The 19,021-nt window shown below is 44.4% G+C and overlaps 1 protein-coding gene across 1 annotated transcript; it reads left to right on the top strand.

Annotated features, from left to right (window-relative positions):
* Nucleotides 1-714: 714 nt before the first annotated feature.
* On the top strand, nt 715-18,151 carry LOC122943963 (fibrinogen-like protein 1). Its single transcript, XM_044302126.1, has 4 exons — nt 715-1,207; nt 15,042-15,122; nt 15,691-15,812; nt 16,962-18,151. The coding sequence occupies exons 1-4, from the start codon at nt 715-717 to the stop codon at nt 17,553-17,555; spliced, it is 1,290 nt and encodes a 429-aa protein (XP_044158061.1). The 3' UTR covers nt 17,556-18,151.
* Nucleotides 18,152-19,021: the final 870 nt, after the last annotated feature.

Genomic DNA, 19,021 nt, shown 5'->3' with positions numbered 1-19,021 from the left:
CCCACCTTAGAAAGCGATGGCATATCGCGGATCGTGGGGATCCTGAGAAGGAAGGGTCGCAGCGCTGGTGTAGTAGTGCTTGTCTAACTTGCATGCATTGCAAGTCAATGGCTTGCAGTCTCCAGAAAACACAGGCAAGCTTCTTGCTCTACGCTTTTACAGGTATAAACAATTTGTATCACACTGTGTCGCCCCATAACAGTTTCTGTTGTTATAACCAGTGGATGGCGGTGGAAATAATGATAATACCTGGGATATTCCCTTCACCTGGGAATCCACCCTTCCCAGTCAAGTCTTTGCAGGCAAGAGCACTCACAATAATAATAATCAGACGGAGGCCATTCACCTAGACACAACCAAGGCTGCTCTTCAATGGGCTGCAAGATGCTAATCTTAGTTTCAAGTGTTCTTTATTTGAGACTTTTCCAGTCCCTCCTCTCCCCTCATGCAAGCTGCCCCCCCTTAGCCCCCAGCCCCCTCCGCTCTGGTACATGCCTCACACACACACTATCTTCATTTGCTTTGAAGCTCTTTCAGAGGATTTCCCAGCCTGTGAAGGGTTGTGTACAGAGGGACATTGCCCAACCTGTAAAAAAGTGAAGAGAGTTTACACAGGTTATTTTTTTTTCCCAGTCCGTGCATGCTAGATACCAGCTGAGGGAATAGGGAAAAAGTTCCAGAGAAGTGGAAATGAGACTTTTTTCACACCAGAAGATGCTATGGATTGTAGTCCTATTACTGCTGTCAGATTTGGAGGCATCTGACAACCGTGACTGCAGTGACGGGCAAGATGACCCAACCTGCTTCGAGCATCTTGTCGCAATGCCACCTGTAGACGCCAACTGCAATGGACCTCATGGATGCCGGCTGCATTTTCTTCTTCCGGATGAGCAACCCACTCCTGAAGAACTTAAGGAGGTCCACCAAGAAGGAAACCAAGAGTTCAAACAAACCCTCAAACAGTCTGTTTCTGAAGGCAATGCCAAACCTCAAAATCCGAAGCCCAAGAGCGTGGGTGAGAGGTTGACTTTGTTGGAATCAAATCTCCAGTCGATGACGTCTCTATTCCACAAGTTACAGGAGGACAGCAAGATGAATCTCAGCAAGATGGAAGAGCGACTCAACTCACTAGTGGTGCTTCTCCTGGGGATCTTGTCTGGATGTGAACTGCCCTGCAATGAGTCTGTCCAAAAACTCTCTGCATTAGGTGAGTCCTTGGAAATTGGTGTCAATTTTTGGCATGTGTTGGTGTCCATGACATAAAAGAATAGTAACATTACATACAACAGAGAATGAATCCTCAAACTGATGTTCAGGCACTGATCTCATAGTAGTGGGGTGGTAGCAATGGGACCTTCAGAGCGTTAACAACTAGAAGATGCATAGAATTGTAGGTGTGATACTGCGGGTGAATATAAAATAGTTGTCTTATTTGGTTAATTGGAGGAACCCAAGACTAAATGTGGGTCTTCTCTACTGGGTTGTCGTCCACTGATCAGGGTATCTTCACCTCTCCATACGTGGTGAGATGTCTGGTCCACACCTAAATCTCAGACATCCCAGTGCCTTGAATTTCCAACTCTAGAAAAGGGAATCTCCATAAACACAAGAACATCTTCCTACCTTCTGAGTGATATCAGACACTTCTGATTATTGTCGTATGCACTCAGTAGCTGTCCATGCATACTCAGGATAGGTCATCAATATCCAATCGGCTGTGTTGACCGATCAAATGTTTGAAGAGGTCATGGTCTCTGCTGCCTCTACCTCAGCCTGTGATGTCACGTCCATTGGTCTCATGTCCTTTGGGTAACTTCGTCCCATTCAAGTGAATGGGATTGAGCTGCAATACCAGGCACAGCCACTATACAATGCACGGCGCTGTGTTTGGTATACTTGGTGTACGGCTAATCATCAATGAGGTGAAGAGTCAGACTTTCACCGATCTTGGGGTCGGTCACTAATATTTTACTCTCAAATCACCCCATTAAATGCACCTGTGTAGCTTAGACCTAATAGTAGCCATTTTTCTCTTTGCTTCTTATTTAGGACCATCATTCATTGGCCAGAGCCTAGATCGGCCACAAAGAGCGTCACTCATTCTGGAGGACCCAACACGTCTGTGCATTACATGGCCCATTGATTTCAATGGGAACTGTGTAATGCTTTATTTCTCCTGTGGTGGCGCTGCTGGGAAATTAAACACTTTCGGCCAGGTTCCCACTACAAATTACAACTGATTGCTGGGGGTCTCAGCAGAAGGAGTAACTGTAATGAGTTTAACATCCGGGAACCCTGAAAATATTCAAAGTGGACCATCCCTTTAAGTAGATTTATGTCATAAAGTGAAACTCTGCCTTTGGCCAATGTACAGATTATCTAGCATTGGATACGAGCATACAGTTATATAGTTTTCTAGACTATTGGACTTCACCAATATCAGGTTTTTAAGACGTCCCACAGTGTAAAACCAATGGACTCCCTGCAGCGGACGGCAATAGACTCCATTGTGTACAGTAGCGGCGTATGACTACAGAAACTGATGACTTCCTTCACAGTATAGATGGGTCATTTTCAAGGAAATACACCCGTCTGTCACCCTTCCTTTATGTACATTAGCAGTAATTTGTATTTAATGAGTTAACCCCTTCCTGTGTGATCGTCTCAATCTTAAGTCGTACTGAATCGTTTTATTGTTGGAAGCGACGGTTACCTCGAATCCCCTCGGAGTGGTCTTAGGAGTTTCTATGACATCAGCCGCTGTGAACTTTGAGTTCCGAACCCCCTTTCAATGGCAGGATTTAGTGTTAAAGAGTTTAGAAAGAGAACGGGGCCAAAAGAGGAAGTCAGGACTGGAAAGTTCTGCGTCATCAAGGCAATTGTTTAGGCAACAGTTCAAATAAGTTATTGAAGCAGTGATGTGTGCGTCATCATGAGAGAAGATGGAAAGTGGAGGACCTAGTGGCGTACTCGCCATGCTATAGGGGTCCTCCCCTGTACTTCTTTGGTTCCCGACATAAAACCATGCCATTTTCCTGCAGCCAATGCTACGGAGAGCTCAGTGAAAAGATGTTTTACGGCTTACATTGAGTTTAGTGGTAACTGTTTAAATTCTGTGCTGGGGGTCTGACCACTGGGACCCCCACCAATCTAGAATTGGGGTCCTATGTACCCGGTATCAGAGGTGGACTGACCACTCGGGCATGGACCAAGGGCCCGCGGCCACTAGGGGGCCCCGTGAGGGCCGTCTTCTGCACTCAGATGTAATGGGCGCTCTGACGGGGCCCGGCATGAAGGACAGTGACCATGTCGGGCCCCGTCAGAGCGCTCCTCAAACATGTATAATATGAGGCAAAGAAAGGGGGGGGGTGTTGGTACAGAGGCGGGGGGGATAGCACGCGGTGCGCACTCAAACACCCGTCAGTTCTTGTCACTGCCGGGCTGTTGTTTCCATAGCGAAGCAGGGAGCGCTCTCCGTTCCCTGCTTCACTGTTCTTCTGAGCGCTCCCCCTGCTGGCCACATATCGTGCTGCTGGCTGTGGGAGGAGCACTGAAGGCCCGGGAATCAGCCTCCAGCACAGCCAGCAGTGTGATATGTGTGTGGGAGCGCGTCATCAGGAAAAAAGGTATGTGTTGTTTTTTTTATAAAGCTGCAGACTGGGGGCAACAACTACTATGAGGAGGCTGCGGGCATAACCAACTTAAAGAGGGCACATATCTGGCATAACTACTGTGAGGGGACACATATCTGGCCATAACCACTGTGAGGGGGCACATATCTGGCCATAACCACTGTGAGGGGGCACATATCTAAGCATAACTACTGTGAGGGGGCACATAATCTGGCATAACCACTGTGAGGGGGCACATATCTGGGAATATCTACTGCAAGAGGCACATAATCTAGCATAACTACTGTGAATAGGCACATAATCTAGCATAACTACTGTGACTAGGCACATAATTTGGCAGAACTACTGCAAGAGGCACATAATGTAGCATAACTACTGTGAGGGGGCACATATCTGGCCATAACTACTGTTAGGGGGCACATATCTGGGCATATCTACTGTGAGGGGCACATAATCTGGCATAGCTACTGTGAGGAGGCACATAATCTGGCATAACTACCGTTAGGGGGCACATATCTGGGCATATCTACTGTGAGGGGGGCACATATCTGGGCATATCTACTGTGAGGGAGGCACATATCTGGGTATAACTACTGTGAGGGGCACATAATCTGGCATAACTACTGTAAGGGGGCACATATCTGGGCATATCTACTGTGAGGGGCACATAATCTGACATAACTACCGTTAGGGGGCACATCTGGGCATATCTACTAATGGGGGCTCAGAAGCATAATAGGGGCTGATGAGAGGCATGGGTCTCTCATCTGAGGTCTGATTGGGGGTAATTTACATTGGGGTCTGATTTGAGGTATTATTGGGGGTCTGATTGGGACTGTCAGCTGAGGTCTGATTAACATTGGGGGTCTGATTGGTGGTCTGACCTGAGGTGTAATGAATAATATTTTTTTTCTTATTGTGCCCCTCCAAAACCTAGGTGTTTCTTATAGGTCTCCTTCCTTCCTGCAGAGCGGTGCCCACTTCCAGCCTGAGCCCCGCTGCCCAGAGCACTGATCCTGAGCCACTGGAGTCTTCAGAACTAGAAGTATTTACAGTAATTCACTGTAAGCTATATTATATATACTGTAGATAGCAAAAGGATGAGGCAGCACTCCAAGTTCAGGTGAAAACCGTGGATCCTTTATTCCCTTGTGCAACGTTTCAATCGCTCATTGCGATCTTTATCAAGCATGGTTTACAAGTGTCATACAAGGGTATATATACCCATAGTGCATTGTGCCAATAAAAGTGAAAATTATTCAATTACATCAATATATAGACATAAAAACACATTTTAAGCTAACAAAAGTGGTTATAGAAATAAAACCAACATTACAGTGGAAACATACAATTGTACATATAATGTGAAATATCAGTATACATGATCGTATAAATGCCGCAGCATTGATATTCTAAATGAGGCTCATTTAGCCAATGATCCACCACATGTGTAAAAGTGTTGATTATAATCATAATTATAGACATACAATAAACTTACACAGCAGTAGTTGACTATCGGCGCCAAAATCCGCGTCCTCTCACTCCAGCTGCGCATGTCCAAGCACCAAGCTACGCTACCCACAAGGCCAGACAGGAGGCGTCACGCCGGTCACGAGATCAATCACCTGATCAACCACCTGACCAGAGCAACACCCACCCGTCACGTCAGAGGGCGGCGCCGGACCACGTCATCAGGGCGAGAGAGTAACGGACGTCAAAGTGCAAACGGCGTCAGCTAACTGGCGTCGTTGTCACAGTAACCATCCGCACATCCCCGCCCACCAGACGTGCCCATGCTAGGGGCGGGCATGAGCAGCCGGAGACAGCAAGGAGAGGGAGAACCAGAGGGCACAATCTGATAGATGGTCAGCAAGGATAGAATGTACAAATGCACGTCAACACAAGCAATGTGTTGACTAAACATGCAAGATCGCTGTGATAAAAGCTCAAAAAACAGAGTGAACGTGGTACACCGTATATCAGCACCATATAAAATCTGTCAAGATCGGCGCTATACAGCCCAATATGTGAAAGAGAAGAAAGGGGAGGAGCCAGTGGTTATCCCATTTCCATGGTCATAGCCAGAGGCTCATAGAGGGTAAGAGGTAAAGGGCATGTGAGTGCCCCGTACCCCAACACCCAGTTTCACCCCATATTCTCAAGAGAGAAGATAAGAAGAGACCACCACTCCATATATAGAGCCATCAACAGACAACCAGCATAGTATTCATAGATATTTATTATGACATTTAACACAATTACTTAGTATATAATTATTGTGCCCCTTGGAGCCCCCCAATCACAAGATAACATAAACGGAGAATCGCAGGATTCCGGAGCCGCCGTACAACAGAACCGCTGTCAAAGCATTGATAGAAGTAATCTAGAAGAAAAAACCAAAAAATGATTTAGAAAATACTGTAAAATCAGTAATTGTAACAAATGGTAAAATATATGACACTTATACATCTCACACATACACAGATAGGGCTGAGGAAAGGAAAAGCAGAACCGACAGGCCAGCCCTACATTATATCAAACTCCACTTGAATTCAACATTAAGGCCAGAGGGTCTCAAGGTGTTGAGGCGATGTATCCATCTAAGCTCCCTCTGTTTGAGAGCCCTTGTCCTATCACCTCCCCTCCTGGACTGAGTGATCTGATCCAGAATCATAAACTTAAGATCCTTCTCTTTATGATTTGCTTCAACGAAATGTTTGGGGACTGGCAAATCTCTTCTCTTACGTCTAATCGAGAAACGATGATTGTTGAGACGTGTCTTCATGTCACATGTGGTCTCCCCCACATAGAGGAGACCACATGGACAGGAAAGCACATACACGACAAATGAACTGTCACATGTCAAATAGTGACCAATGGCATAGGAGACTCCTGTTTGGGGATGAATAAATTTCTCTCCCTTTGTCATGTACGAACAATTTACACAACCAAGACAAGGGTAACTCCCTTTTCTCCGCGATCCAATGTATGTTTGTGCAAAAACTTTAGTTGGAATGTCAGCCCTGACCAATTTATCACGAAAACTCGTGGGGCGTTTATATGAAAAAAGAGGGGGTACAGTAAACGCTGCAATATTAGGGAGATTACTCTTCAAAATGGACCAGTGTTTACGGACAATTTTAGCAATACATCCACTTTGCTCTGAATAAGTGGATATAAAAGGGATTCTCTCTACCTTATTTTGTGTCAATGTTGGTAACCCCTGCTGTGTCTGTTTAACCTTCTTGAGATGTTTCTCAATGACTTGGGAAGGGTAACCTCGTTCCTTGAACTTGTGTGTCATCTGTGTATATCTATCAGGTAATTTATCAACCTCCTGTACCACTCTCTTCACCCTAAGAAGCTGACTATACGGCAATGAGTTAATAGTTGACCTGGGATGACAACTGTTGTAGTGCAACAATGTATTGCAATCTGTAGGCTTTGTGTAAATATCGGTAAGTAATTTATCTCCAACTATCATGACTGTGGTGTCAAGAAATTGTACTTGGGTCTCCGAATAGACCAGAGTAAATGTAATATCCGGATCCAATCCATTCAAAAATTTATGAAATGACTCCAGAGAAACTGGGTCACCATGCCAAATAAGGAAGACATCGTCTATGTATCTCCACCACCCCAGTACCTTACTGAAGTGGTGGGATACATAGACAAGGTCCTCCTCGAGGGCCGCCATGAAGACATTGGCGTAGGTGGGCGCCACATTTGACCCCATAGCGGTCCCTCTCAGTTGTAGATAGAAACTATCTAAGAACAAAAAATAATTGTTCTTCAGAACAAGATCCAACAACTGGACAATGAAGTCCTGACAATCACAGGAGTGGTTACTTCCGGATAATTGTCTCCGGACAGCAGACAAACCTCTTGTGTGGTCAATGGAAGTATATAAATGTATACTGATATTTCACATTATATGTACAATTGTATGTTTCCACTGTAATGTTGGTTTTATTTCTATAACCACTTTTGTTAGCTTAAAATGTGTTTTTATGTCTATATATTGATGTAATTGAATAATTTTCACTTTTATTGGCACAATGCACTATGGGTATATATACCCTTGTATGACACTTGTAAACCATGCTTGATAAAGATCGCAATGAGCGATTGAAACGTTGCACAAGGGAATAAAGGATCCACGGTTTTCACCTGAACTTGGAGTGCTGCCTCATCCTTTTGCTATCTATACTTATCTATAGCCGTTTGAGCCTGCGGCTTTGAGGATATTTTGCACCCACATCATTTTTTGGTCTTGTGCTGCTGGTTTTGCTTTTTTGTTTTTTATATATACTGTATATATATTGTTTTATGTGAGTAAGGCTACGTTCACATCACCGTTTAGCCTTTCCGTTCTCCTGCTCCGTTTAGGGGCAGGAGAACTGAAAGGACGGATAAGCACATAACTGACGCCAAACTGAGTCAAACGGAGCCTGAGGACCCCATAGACTATAATGGGGTCCGTTATGTTTCCGCTCAGAAAATGATTTTTAAGCGGAGACAAAAGTAGTGCATGCAGGATTTTTGTCTCCGCTTAAAAATGATCTTCTGAGCGGAAACATAACGGACCCCATTATAGTCTATGGGGTCCTCAGGCTCCGTTTGACTCAGTTTGGTGTCAGTTATGTGCTTATCCGTCCTTTCCGTTCTCCTGCCCCTAAACGGAGCAGGAGAACGGAAAGGCTAAACGGTGATTTGAACGTAGCCTAAGGGTGCTGGGTGATTGGAGAAGGTGGGGGGATGGTAAAGAGAAATTCTGTACAAAGTGTAGGTGATGTGGGCGGCGCAATATGTGGGTGGGGCTGTGTGTGTGGGTGTGACTTGAGGGTGGGCTGGACACAAGGGCCCCATAATCTCCTATTGCCCGGGGGCCACATGAGTTGTCAGTCCGCCCCTGCCCGGTATGATTCATGCATCTGCATAGGCTGACAGAGAGAATGAATGGAGCAGCGCATATATACTTGACCACCACTTGATTCATTCAGGAAACTAAGGACATTAGAGGGGGTTCCAGCAGTCGGACCCCCACTGATCAAACACTTGTACTGTGGAAAGGGGATAAGTTTATATCTTGGGAAACCTTAAAATCCCAAACAATTAGCAAAGAACCATCAAGTGTTTCATTTTCCTGCAGTGCCACCACAGGTGAACGGAAGTATTGCACAGCTCCTGCTGAACTCAATGAGCTGTCTGGTCGATGCACAGAAGTGCCTGGTCCTCCAGAGTTGGAGGCACTCTCTGTAGTCACTGGCTAATAGATGAGGTCCTGAACTAAGGCCTCCTCTTTGACTCAGAGTTCCCTTATAGGATATCTGAAAATGGGTTTTCTAAACCCGACAACATTCCAGTGAGAATTTCCTAATAATAATTTTTGATGGAAAACCTGATTATTTGTTCTTTGGAAAATATGGTTTCAGAATTGGTTACATTTTTACAGCGCATCCATTTGGGACTGATATGACATAGTGATCGGTCACGCTACAGTCATGTGGCCATTGGGAGTTCAGAGCTTTATCCCCTAATCATCTCCATTCTGCGCTGAGTGACTGTGCTCTTCTATACACACTACTGTCATGACACCGGATTCGCCCCAAAACACTAGATTTATAGATTTTGATACTCCTTGCACACACCAAGATGTTACCAGTGGATGAAGGAATCCTCCCAATTTTTCAGTTCTTCGAAATATGATGCATTTTTCCCTCTTCGGCATTATGGCATAATCCCACCAGGGAACCCTTCCCTGTGATCTCCATAAATCTGGATTTGGAGTTTCGCAGACACAGGATATGCAAGATGGATGGACTCTGGCGTTACACAAGCTTGTTCAGTGCTCCGCCATTCTGTTTAATACACGGTTATGCACATCTGCTGTGATACCTTCACCTACATTTATCATCTTTGAGGTGAAACAGAGGTGACCTGCGAATTGTGGGTTAACGTAAATGTGTTTCTGGTTATCAGAGGTGGACTAACCTGCCGAGACTATGCTATGAGAACCCCCCGTCAGGAGGCACATAGTCCCTGAGGGCTGTCACCCTGGCCGGATGCTGGCTGCCATTGTTTAGAAAGTAGGAAGTATCTGTCACTTCTTCTCCAACCATTCAATATACACAGAAGTGGACGTTGAAAATAAGGGTTTTATGGAAGAAGATAGGCTTACTACTTTTCTGTTTGCATGCCTGATCTCCATCCTGATCGTACCATTCACTCTGCTGAAGAGCTGCCCAGCTGAGTCGGATTTCTACCAGTCCGCCATCATAAAGCTCAGTTTGCCGTTCTTTTGTCCTTTGCTTCCAGGATAACCCTGTCACCGCCAGACATCTGAGAAGCTCTGACAGACGTTCTTCAGAACCTCCTGCTTGAGGTTCTTTTGTTTTGCTTTCGTTTTGTCATCTCGTTTCCCTCTCTGAGCTTTCATCTAGTTGCACTGATTGCATCCCTTTAAATCCCCTCCCATACTGCATCACTTTGCGGTTTATACAACTTCCTGGAGTGTGTACATGCTGGACGCTACAAACTGATGCTTCTACAGATAAGTCTGTTCATTGATTTGTGTTTTCCTGTTTGCTTGATCCAAGGTGACCCTGACTCCCTCCGTATCAAGTGTAGGGAGCCGGTGGTCGTGTCCCCTCACTATTATAGGGTGTTCAGGTGTCATACAGTCGAGGAACGAGGGTATGCAATTATCTACCATAGAGATTTTTGCATCGGCTGAGCAGTAAGGGAGAGAGCTAGGGTTGTTACAGGGCTTACCCTTTGGTTCCTTAGTTTTGGATCAAGTCAGTCGGATCTTCATTTGTGTCTTCTAGTTTTCTGTAACACCTTCCTTGACAAACCCCTTCAACTTGTAAGGAGGACCACAGTGATCATCGGGGTCCTGGATGTCTGACCCTCACCTGTCAATATTATAGTCCTGGAAAAAAACATTTGGCTGGTCACACACATTGGGGCAATTTACTAATCCTATAGATAACATAGCCAGGCTGTGCAATTCTGGCGCCTATTAGGCCACACCTTTTCCCGTAGAGCAGTAAACTTTGAAGAAAGTCTAGTTAACACCAAATTGCACCACTTTTTAGACAGAATCTAAGCGTAGAGACATTAGTAAATCTGCCCGTTTTTTCCTGTATTACCGTTTTTTACAGTTATCTTTTAGCATTTTTTTATGTAGGGACGTTACGCTAAAGGCTATAGTGCATTATGGAAAACACTATGGACAAATCATTTCCTGAGGTTTTTTGTGTTGCATTTGGGTGTTTGCAGTTTTTCCAAAAGCAGTATGCTGTAAGTATGCCATTTGTTTTCTGACCTTTTTTCTATAGTCTTCTCTGTAAGAGTTGAAAACAGCAAAGAAAGTACGCATAAAGCAAACCTTAAAGGGGATGTTCAGGGGGTGCATTCTTTTTTAAAGAGGTTATCTCACCTGGAACATTGGTGGCATATCACTAGGATATGCCACCAATGCCAGAGGTGGGACCAGCACCTGTCTGACATTGGTGGCATATCATAGAGAGAGAGAGACAATACCTTTAAATACCCCTCCCTGTCAGACCTGTGAAGGGAATCGTACTTACTTCCTTGCTGCTTGGCTCCAGCTCCTTGGGTCCACAGCTTTCTGTCTTGCACCTTGTTTCCTGCATGTAAACTTAAAAGGGTTTTCAGAGTTTTTTATACTGATGACCTATCGTCTGGATAGGTCATCAGTATCTGATCAGTGGGGGGTCCGACACCCGGTACCCACAATGATCAGCTGTTTGAGAAGGCAGCGGCGCTCCTGTGGGCTCCGCTGCCTTTTGTATAGCGGCCGTGCTTGGTATTGCAATCTGCCCCATTCAACTCGAATGGGGCTTAGCTGCTCCTAGGCCGCATGACACATGAATGCATCGTCCCTCGGCCTAGGAAATGCTGAGAGAAGGCCGCTGCCTCAAATAGCTGATAGGGGGGGATCCCCGGTGTCGGACCCCTCCTATTAGATACTATCTAATAGAGAGGATAGGTCATCCGTATAGAGAGGATAGGTCATCCGTATAAAAATCTTGGAAAACCCCTTTTAAGAATGGATGGGGTGACATGCGCCAATGTCTGGCCACAGCGGTGATGTAATACTGGCCAACTCCTTTGAAGTGACAACCCATTTAATGAGGCACAAATGTGCTAAGAGAAGTTGTCACTTCCCTCCCCCCAGAGAAAATGAAAGAGTTAAGCAAATATGAGCCTCCGTGTCTTGATATAAAATCTGTCATCCGTCCGGATGGGAGGGAAATTTAGAATATAAATGATCAGAGATACAACTAAACCCCTCGGTCCTTAAAGAAAAGTCACTGGTCCCTCTCCTCACAGGTGCCATTTATAATACTGGTGTGTTATTTGGCAGAGGGGTCTTTGGGGGCCCTCATGTACCAGGTCCTGTACAATTTCCTTGAGAAGGTTTAGTGCAGGACTGATCTTCATTGCAGACAGTTATGTACAATGTAACATTAGTTGTAAACATTGTATCATTCTCATCAAGTTCTCTAAATATCCGCTTGGATCACCTGTCTCTATAATGGTATAGATGATTGAGAATCTCTACAATAGGTTAGTTCCAGGTTCACGCTCCCAGGGTTTTCACTGTCCACCCCAGGCCTCGTCCGCAGTTTGGAGGTGGAAGCCTTTCATGTCTTCACTCTAATGATTTCTCAGTATAATTAATGACTCTTCCAGGATCTCACAGAAGCCGCTCGCTTTGTCTCCTCAAAGGCATCAGAGTCCATTGTGCTGCCTCTATGTATGTATAGTGCTGGTAATTGGCTGCTCTTGATGTTGGGAACGAGCAGAGCATAACGCTGCTATTGCTAAACTACACTTCCCATAATGCATCCGGTTATCGGTAGTGAATATAATAAAGCAATGATCGGGCTGAATGTTGGGTGATCTGCTCTCAACAAAGTTACTACATAAAAAAAAACTTTTATGCTTTGTATAAGGCTACATGCACACGACTGTATGTGTTTTGCGGTCCGCAAAAAAACAGATGACGTTCCATATGGCATCCGTTTTTTTGTGGATCCATTGTAATAATGCCTATCCTTGTCCGTAAACTAGAAAAAAATAGGACATGCACAAATTTTTTTGCGGGGCAACAGAACGGACATACTGATGCGGACAGCACACGCGTTTTTTGCAGACCCATTGAAATGAATGGGTCCGCATCCTAGCCTCAAAAAAGAAAACGGAACCGACACGGAAACAAACAACGTTCGTGTGCATGTAGCCTTAAGTAGTGCGTTGTCTGCCAGTGCAGTTAACATGGGAGTCATCACCCAGCTCGCCCAGGCTCCTGATACATTCTCTGTCATCCAGAAAGCTGCTAAGTACAGGGAGAGATCCCTTACCCCGGAGGGTTAGCGCCGACTGTAAACCTGTTACCGGGTGATTGTTTTATTGTGATTATGTTATATAGTACAAGTTATAGCAGAGGATTAAATAAACCGACGGTAATCCTCATGTAAACTCACCGTGTCAGGATGATAATGATCTGCCTATCCAGTGTAGGACCGACGTGCCTTGATCGCACGGGTAACATTCATTCCGGGGCCACCTGTAACACTACTGTACATGCAAATAGACAGCGGCAGACAGCAGCAAGGCTCTACAAGATGACGGGGCCCCTGCAGCCACTTCGAGAACATGGGATCCTGGGGAAAGGTGATACTGGCCTCTGTACCTACAAGTCGCAGTTTGTTACATAATCTACCCAGCTTTTTATATGAGCATAGGTTGGTTAAGATGCTGCCTGTCTATACGTAGTGCAGGCTACTGTGCCATGTGCAGCTGCTGGGGGACAAGGGGCCTCCTGGGGGTCTATCTATCACGCATATATATCGCATATGTATCTATCCATCTATCTCTTTATCTTATGTCTATCTATGTAGCTATCTGATATAGTCTATCATATACTGTATATCTCCAAAGTTTCTATTTATCGTCTATCTATCATCTATCTCATATCTGTCTCTCTCTATCTTATGTCTATCATCTATATAATCAAATACTATATATCTCCTATTTATCTATCATCTATTAATCTCTTCATCTTATGTCTAATCTTTATATCACATACTGTATATAACCTATCTTTCTATCTTCCTATCTCTCATCTACCCATTCATCTCTCTATCACATACTGTATATATCTCCTATTTTTCTATCTATCAATCTATTTCATATCTATCTAAAAAGCAAAAGACGAAGCAACACCAGGTACAGTGAATGGGTGTAAGACCTGTTTATTCTCCAAAAAAGCCACCTCACCTTTCTCTTTTTGGATTTAACATTGGACCATTGCCTATATTCCCAGAGGGATTCTACCCGACCATCGCAACCTGACTGTGCTGTGCTTTCTTTTGCATTGAACTATCTATCTATCCATCTATCTATGGTTTTTATCTATCTAGTCTTTCTATCATATTCGGCATATCTCCTATGTTGCTATCTCACCTATCCATCCATTCAATGGATTTAATCTATTGAAACAAGAACGTGTAGAAAGAGGAGAATAGTGCGGACTATGTGCAAGTTACTGAGGTGGAAGGAGAGAAATATAAACAAAGGGGAAATTAGCATTGTGCGGCTCATCAGTGTTGTCTCATCTTTGATGCTCCGACGAGCCCCTCTGATCGCTGACGTCCTCCAAAGTTGGAAGAGTTTTGACACCAGCTTTCTGATGTGACCGTCCCGGCTCCCAGCGCCTCCACTAAACAAAGCCAAGAGCCTTCCCTGCTCCCAACACAATCCCCACTCTGTCTTTAGCTCGGTGCTGTGCATTTGCCAGTTCAGTATGAAGAGGGCAGATGTATAGGGAAAATCTGAGTCATTATATCCATGTACAACATGGCGGCTTCAGAGCATTCCTCAAGAACTTGCAGAATAAAGCTAAACTAATTGAAGACTTTTAGAAGAAGGCCACAGGGGGTTGTTAGGCACCGTCCGTAATATCTCCTAAACCAGTGTTTTCTGGACCACAGAACAGTGACAGAATTAAATCCTAGCAATTTGTGGATTTCTTTGAGAATTCCTAAATGTCCTTAATCCCCTACCACTTGTGTATACAGCTCCAATGCAAACTAATGTCGTCATGGTTACAGACTACAAACAAACCCTGTGTAGTCTGATCCTATAGTCACACTCTGTCTACTTCTTGCTAACTTTATAGGTCTGTATAGGAGCTGTATACACAAAACGGTATTAGATTTGTAATCAAGACTATTCAGAAGGTTGCTCCATTTCTGAAAAGTGGAGATAGTCTTTAAATGTACCGACAGTATCGTGGAATAAGGCATTTCTATGTTGTGGTTGCTTATACCGTGTCCTTTGTTTTTGCTTTTACTCAAAAAGTCTTTGTTGTAGAAAGTCGACGACTCCGGACCCTCGAGACAAAGGAGGAAATGCCGCATATGATGAAGAGTGTTGGAAACACGGTATCTGCAGGTGAGTGAATGAGCACACACATGTAAGATACTACCCCAGTGATTGATGTAGCTACATTACTAATGGACAGTTTTGTTGTCAGAACTGGGACAAATCTTAGCATCTAATGTCCATCTTCGAGTACCATTATGTTTTTTGTTTTTCTGAACAGGTCGAAAATTATGTGCTGATTAAAGCTGAGCTGCAAATCCTATGCTCATACAATTAAAGATAAAATCCTGCCTGCAGCCACCACTAGGAGGCGCTCAGGAGATTACTGCATACTGGTTATACATTGAACTCAATAATAACACAGTATGCACAGAGCTCCCCCTAGTGGTGGCCGCAAGTAAAATAAGAGCAGGAGATTTGGAGCCCTGTGCAAGAAAAACAAAGCTCCAACTGCTATAAAGTGATATTATGAAATTAATCAATACAGTTGGTTGGACCTAAAACATGATGTTAAAAGGTGGACACTTTTTTTTTCAAGCTGAATTTATATAAGAATTGAGTTGCTGCTATGTTCCTGTCAGTTTATAAATGAGCTCATAAAATATATCTTTATTTCTCCCGTCATTCTCATCGTTAGTCGAATCATCAGAAAAACCACAGAGACTGTTTCCCCGAGACTGTGCCGATATCTACAAACAGGGAATCCGAGATAATGGAATCTACACCATTCAGCCCATTTCAACGAGACAGCCCTTTGAGGTACAGAGGTCCTTTTCCTCTTCTATATACTTGATGGTGGTTACTCGATCCAGGAACTCCATGCAGATCTCTAATACAGGTGTTAGCTTGGGTATTCTTAGTTATGCTGTCGAAAAGACCTTGCAGATCCCATATTATGTGTGTTGGTGGAAGGTCCAGTTCTGTTGAGTTGGTTGCAGCTTGAACCACCAGTTATGATCCTGACTCTGGTGCCAAGTTCCAGAGAGATGGATTTAAAGGGAATCCGTCACCAGGATTTTGTGTATAGAGCTGAGGACATGGGTTGCTAGATGGCCGGTAGCACATCCGCAATACCCAGTCCCCATAGCTCTGTGTGCTTTTATTGTGTAAATAAACCGATTTGATACATATGCAAATTAACCTGACATGAGTCCTGTATGTGAGATGAGTCAGGGACAGGACTCATCTCAGGTTAATTTGCATATGTATCAAATCGGTTTATTTACACAATAAAAGCACACAGAGCTATGGGGACTGGGTATTGCGGATGTGCTAGCGGCGATCTAGCAGCCCATGTCCTCTGCTCTATACACAAAATCCCGGTGACAGGTTCCCTTTAAAGGGGTTATTCGGCTGGTAATTTTTATTAAATTTTTAAAAAGGGTCAGAATGGGAAAAAAAAGAAGTGATACACATCTCACCTACTTCCCGCCACTCCGGTTGGAATGCTTTCCGGGTTCCCAGTAGTCCCGACTGCGCTGAGTAGTGATTTCCGGTATATCAAAAGTGACCAGGAATAGAGACCAGTGGGGACCTGAGAAGCATCAGAAATGGAGCAGAGGGGGGGATCTGTGAGGCGAGTATCACTTTTTTGGTACTGTAATGTGGTTCTGATATTGGCTCTGATGTCCCAGGAACCATCAAGGCTTGTGTTAACAGCTTTCTGAAGGAGCCCGAGAGCCACAAGTGTCTGGTTGGTGAATACTGCCTTAGATGTTCTGATATGTCAGCGTAGTCTTTTTTTATTTATGACCGATACAAAGATGAATCCTCGGGGTCAATGTTCTCCAAGGTGAGGGTCCAATAAATCCTCTTGAGATTCAGCAGATCCACCATCAAATTGTGGGAATTGTCTGCAGTCCTTGTTAAAATTAACCAGTCTGACTATTTTGCTAAAACCTCTTTCAGGCGTACTGTGACATGGTCACTGATGGAGGAGGATGGACGGTTTTCCAGAGGCGACAGGACGGCGCAGTAGACTTCAACCGCACATGGCAAGATTACAAACAGGGTTTTGGCGTCCTACATGCGGAGCACTGGTTGGGTAACGAAAACTTGCACAGTCTCACCAGGCTAGGACAGCACACCTTACGTATTGAACTTGAAGACTGGTACGGTGTCAAACGCCACGCCGTCTACAAGAAGTTCAAGGTTGCTAGTGAACAAAACAAGTACAGGCTAACGGCCAGGGAATACCAGGGCAATGCCGGCAATGCCCTGAGTTACAGCCGAAACTACAATCATGACCACAAATATTTCACAACCCACGACAGTGACAATGACAACTATCTATCCGGCAACTGTGGCACGTATTATGGCTCTGGCTGGTGGTTTGACACCTGCTTGGCAGCCAATCTGAATGGAAAGTATCACAAAGGGCGATATAGCGGGGTGACGAATGGCATTTACTGGGGCACCTGGTACATTCTGACGGACAAGAGGACCAACCAGAAATATTCCTTTAAGAAAGTTGAGATGAAAACACGAATATTCAACTCCTAAAAGACTTCCTTGTGAAAAGACTTAACATGTCTCCTTCTCCTGAGGGTTGTGGTGACTTCAAGGTATCCCAGCAAGAAATGCTAAATTTTGGGAGAGACCGGTTTTACCACATTTTTCATATTTCCACCATTTTATCAGCACAGGACTTCACATGTATAAAATGTTTTTTTTTTTTCATGGATGTTGAGTGGTAGATCAATAAATTATTAATGTTTACAGAGGAACAGATGAAGAGAAGAGGAAATCCTGAGCAGAAAAACACAGAATGCTTCAGATTAATGGCTGCTGATATAGAGTGAAAGTCCACCCTTGAACATCACTTTTTTCCCTTAAGGGGTTGAAAACTCAGTCGTGATTTCTTAATATATCCTAATCGTGGTCCAAGCTCAATTTTTCTGATACAAAGCTCCATATCCCCTGTATAGATATAGATGATAAAATTCTTTCTGCCTGCAGCCACCACTAGGGGGAGCTCACAGCATGCAATCAATACATTGAGCTCAATAATAAACCAGTATGCAGTAAGCTCCCCCTAGTGGTGACTGTGGGGAGCTTTTATCATTTAACTTAAAGAGTTCTGTATTTAAAAAAAGGGAGGCCGTCTGCTATAACTGGCAACATTTTGGAACTATAAATAATACAACAATTTCTATCCACTCCATTGACAGCAAAAGCAAGAATCTAACAGACAACCTTTTTGACTCGCTGCTTAAAGGGTTTCTGTCATCAGAAAAATGGGTATTAACCTGGCTGACATTAGCGATGTGCTAATGTCAGCTGAACATAACTATATTAGTCCCATGCCACTATGTGCCGCCGTTAGTTAGAAAAACTAACTTTTATAATATGCAAATGAGCCTCCAGGAGCAGAGGGGGGGGGGGCGTTGCACCTGCTCCTAGAGGCTCCGTTCGCTCACCTCTTTCTACGCCCTCCTACACTTGATTGACAGGGCCAGGCCAGTGTTGGTCTCCTGTCTGCCGGGATAATCTCGCGCCTGCGCCGTCCCGTTGAGTATTCGGCGCAATGAGGGAAGGACGCTCACCGGCTTCCTCAATGCGCCTGTGCTGAATACGTCGCAGTGAGGAAGACGGCTGCCGGCGAACGTCCTTCCCTCACTGTGCCTGTGCCGAATACTGAACGGTACGGCGCAGGCGCGAGATTTCCCCGGCAGACAGGAGACTAATGCTGGCCTGGCCCTGTCAATCAAGTGTAGGAGGGCGTGGCCAGAGGTGGGAGAACGGAGCTTCTAGGAGCCTGCTCATTTGCATATTATAAAAGTTCTTTTCTTTTCTAAATAACGGCGGCACATAGTGACATGGGACTGATAAAGTTATGTTCAGCTGACATTAGCACATCGGTAATGTCAGCCAGGTAATAACTATTTTTCTGATGACAGAAACCCTTTAATAATTCAATAATATCAGTCAATAATAGCTGGTACAGAGATAACATCATTTGGTAGGTA

The sequence above is a fragment of the Bufo gargarizans genome, chromosome 7 (genome assembly GCF_014858855.1).
Source record: "Bufo gargarizans isolate SCDJY-AF-19 chromosome 7, ASM1485885v1, whole genome shotgun sequence".
In the NCBI taxonomy this organism is placed as follows: Eukaryota; Metazoa; Chordata; class Amphibia; order Anura; family Bufonidae; genus Bufo; species Bufo gargarizans.
Note: the sequence above shows the minus strand (reverse complement) of the source record. Positions and strands in the feature narration are given on the sequence as shown.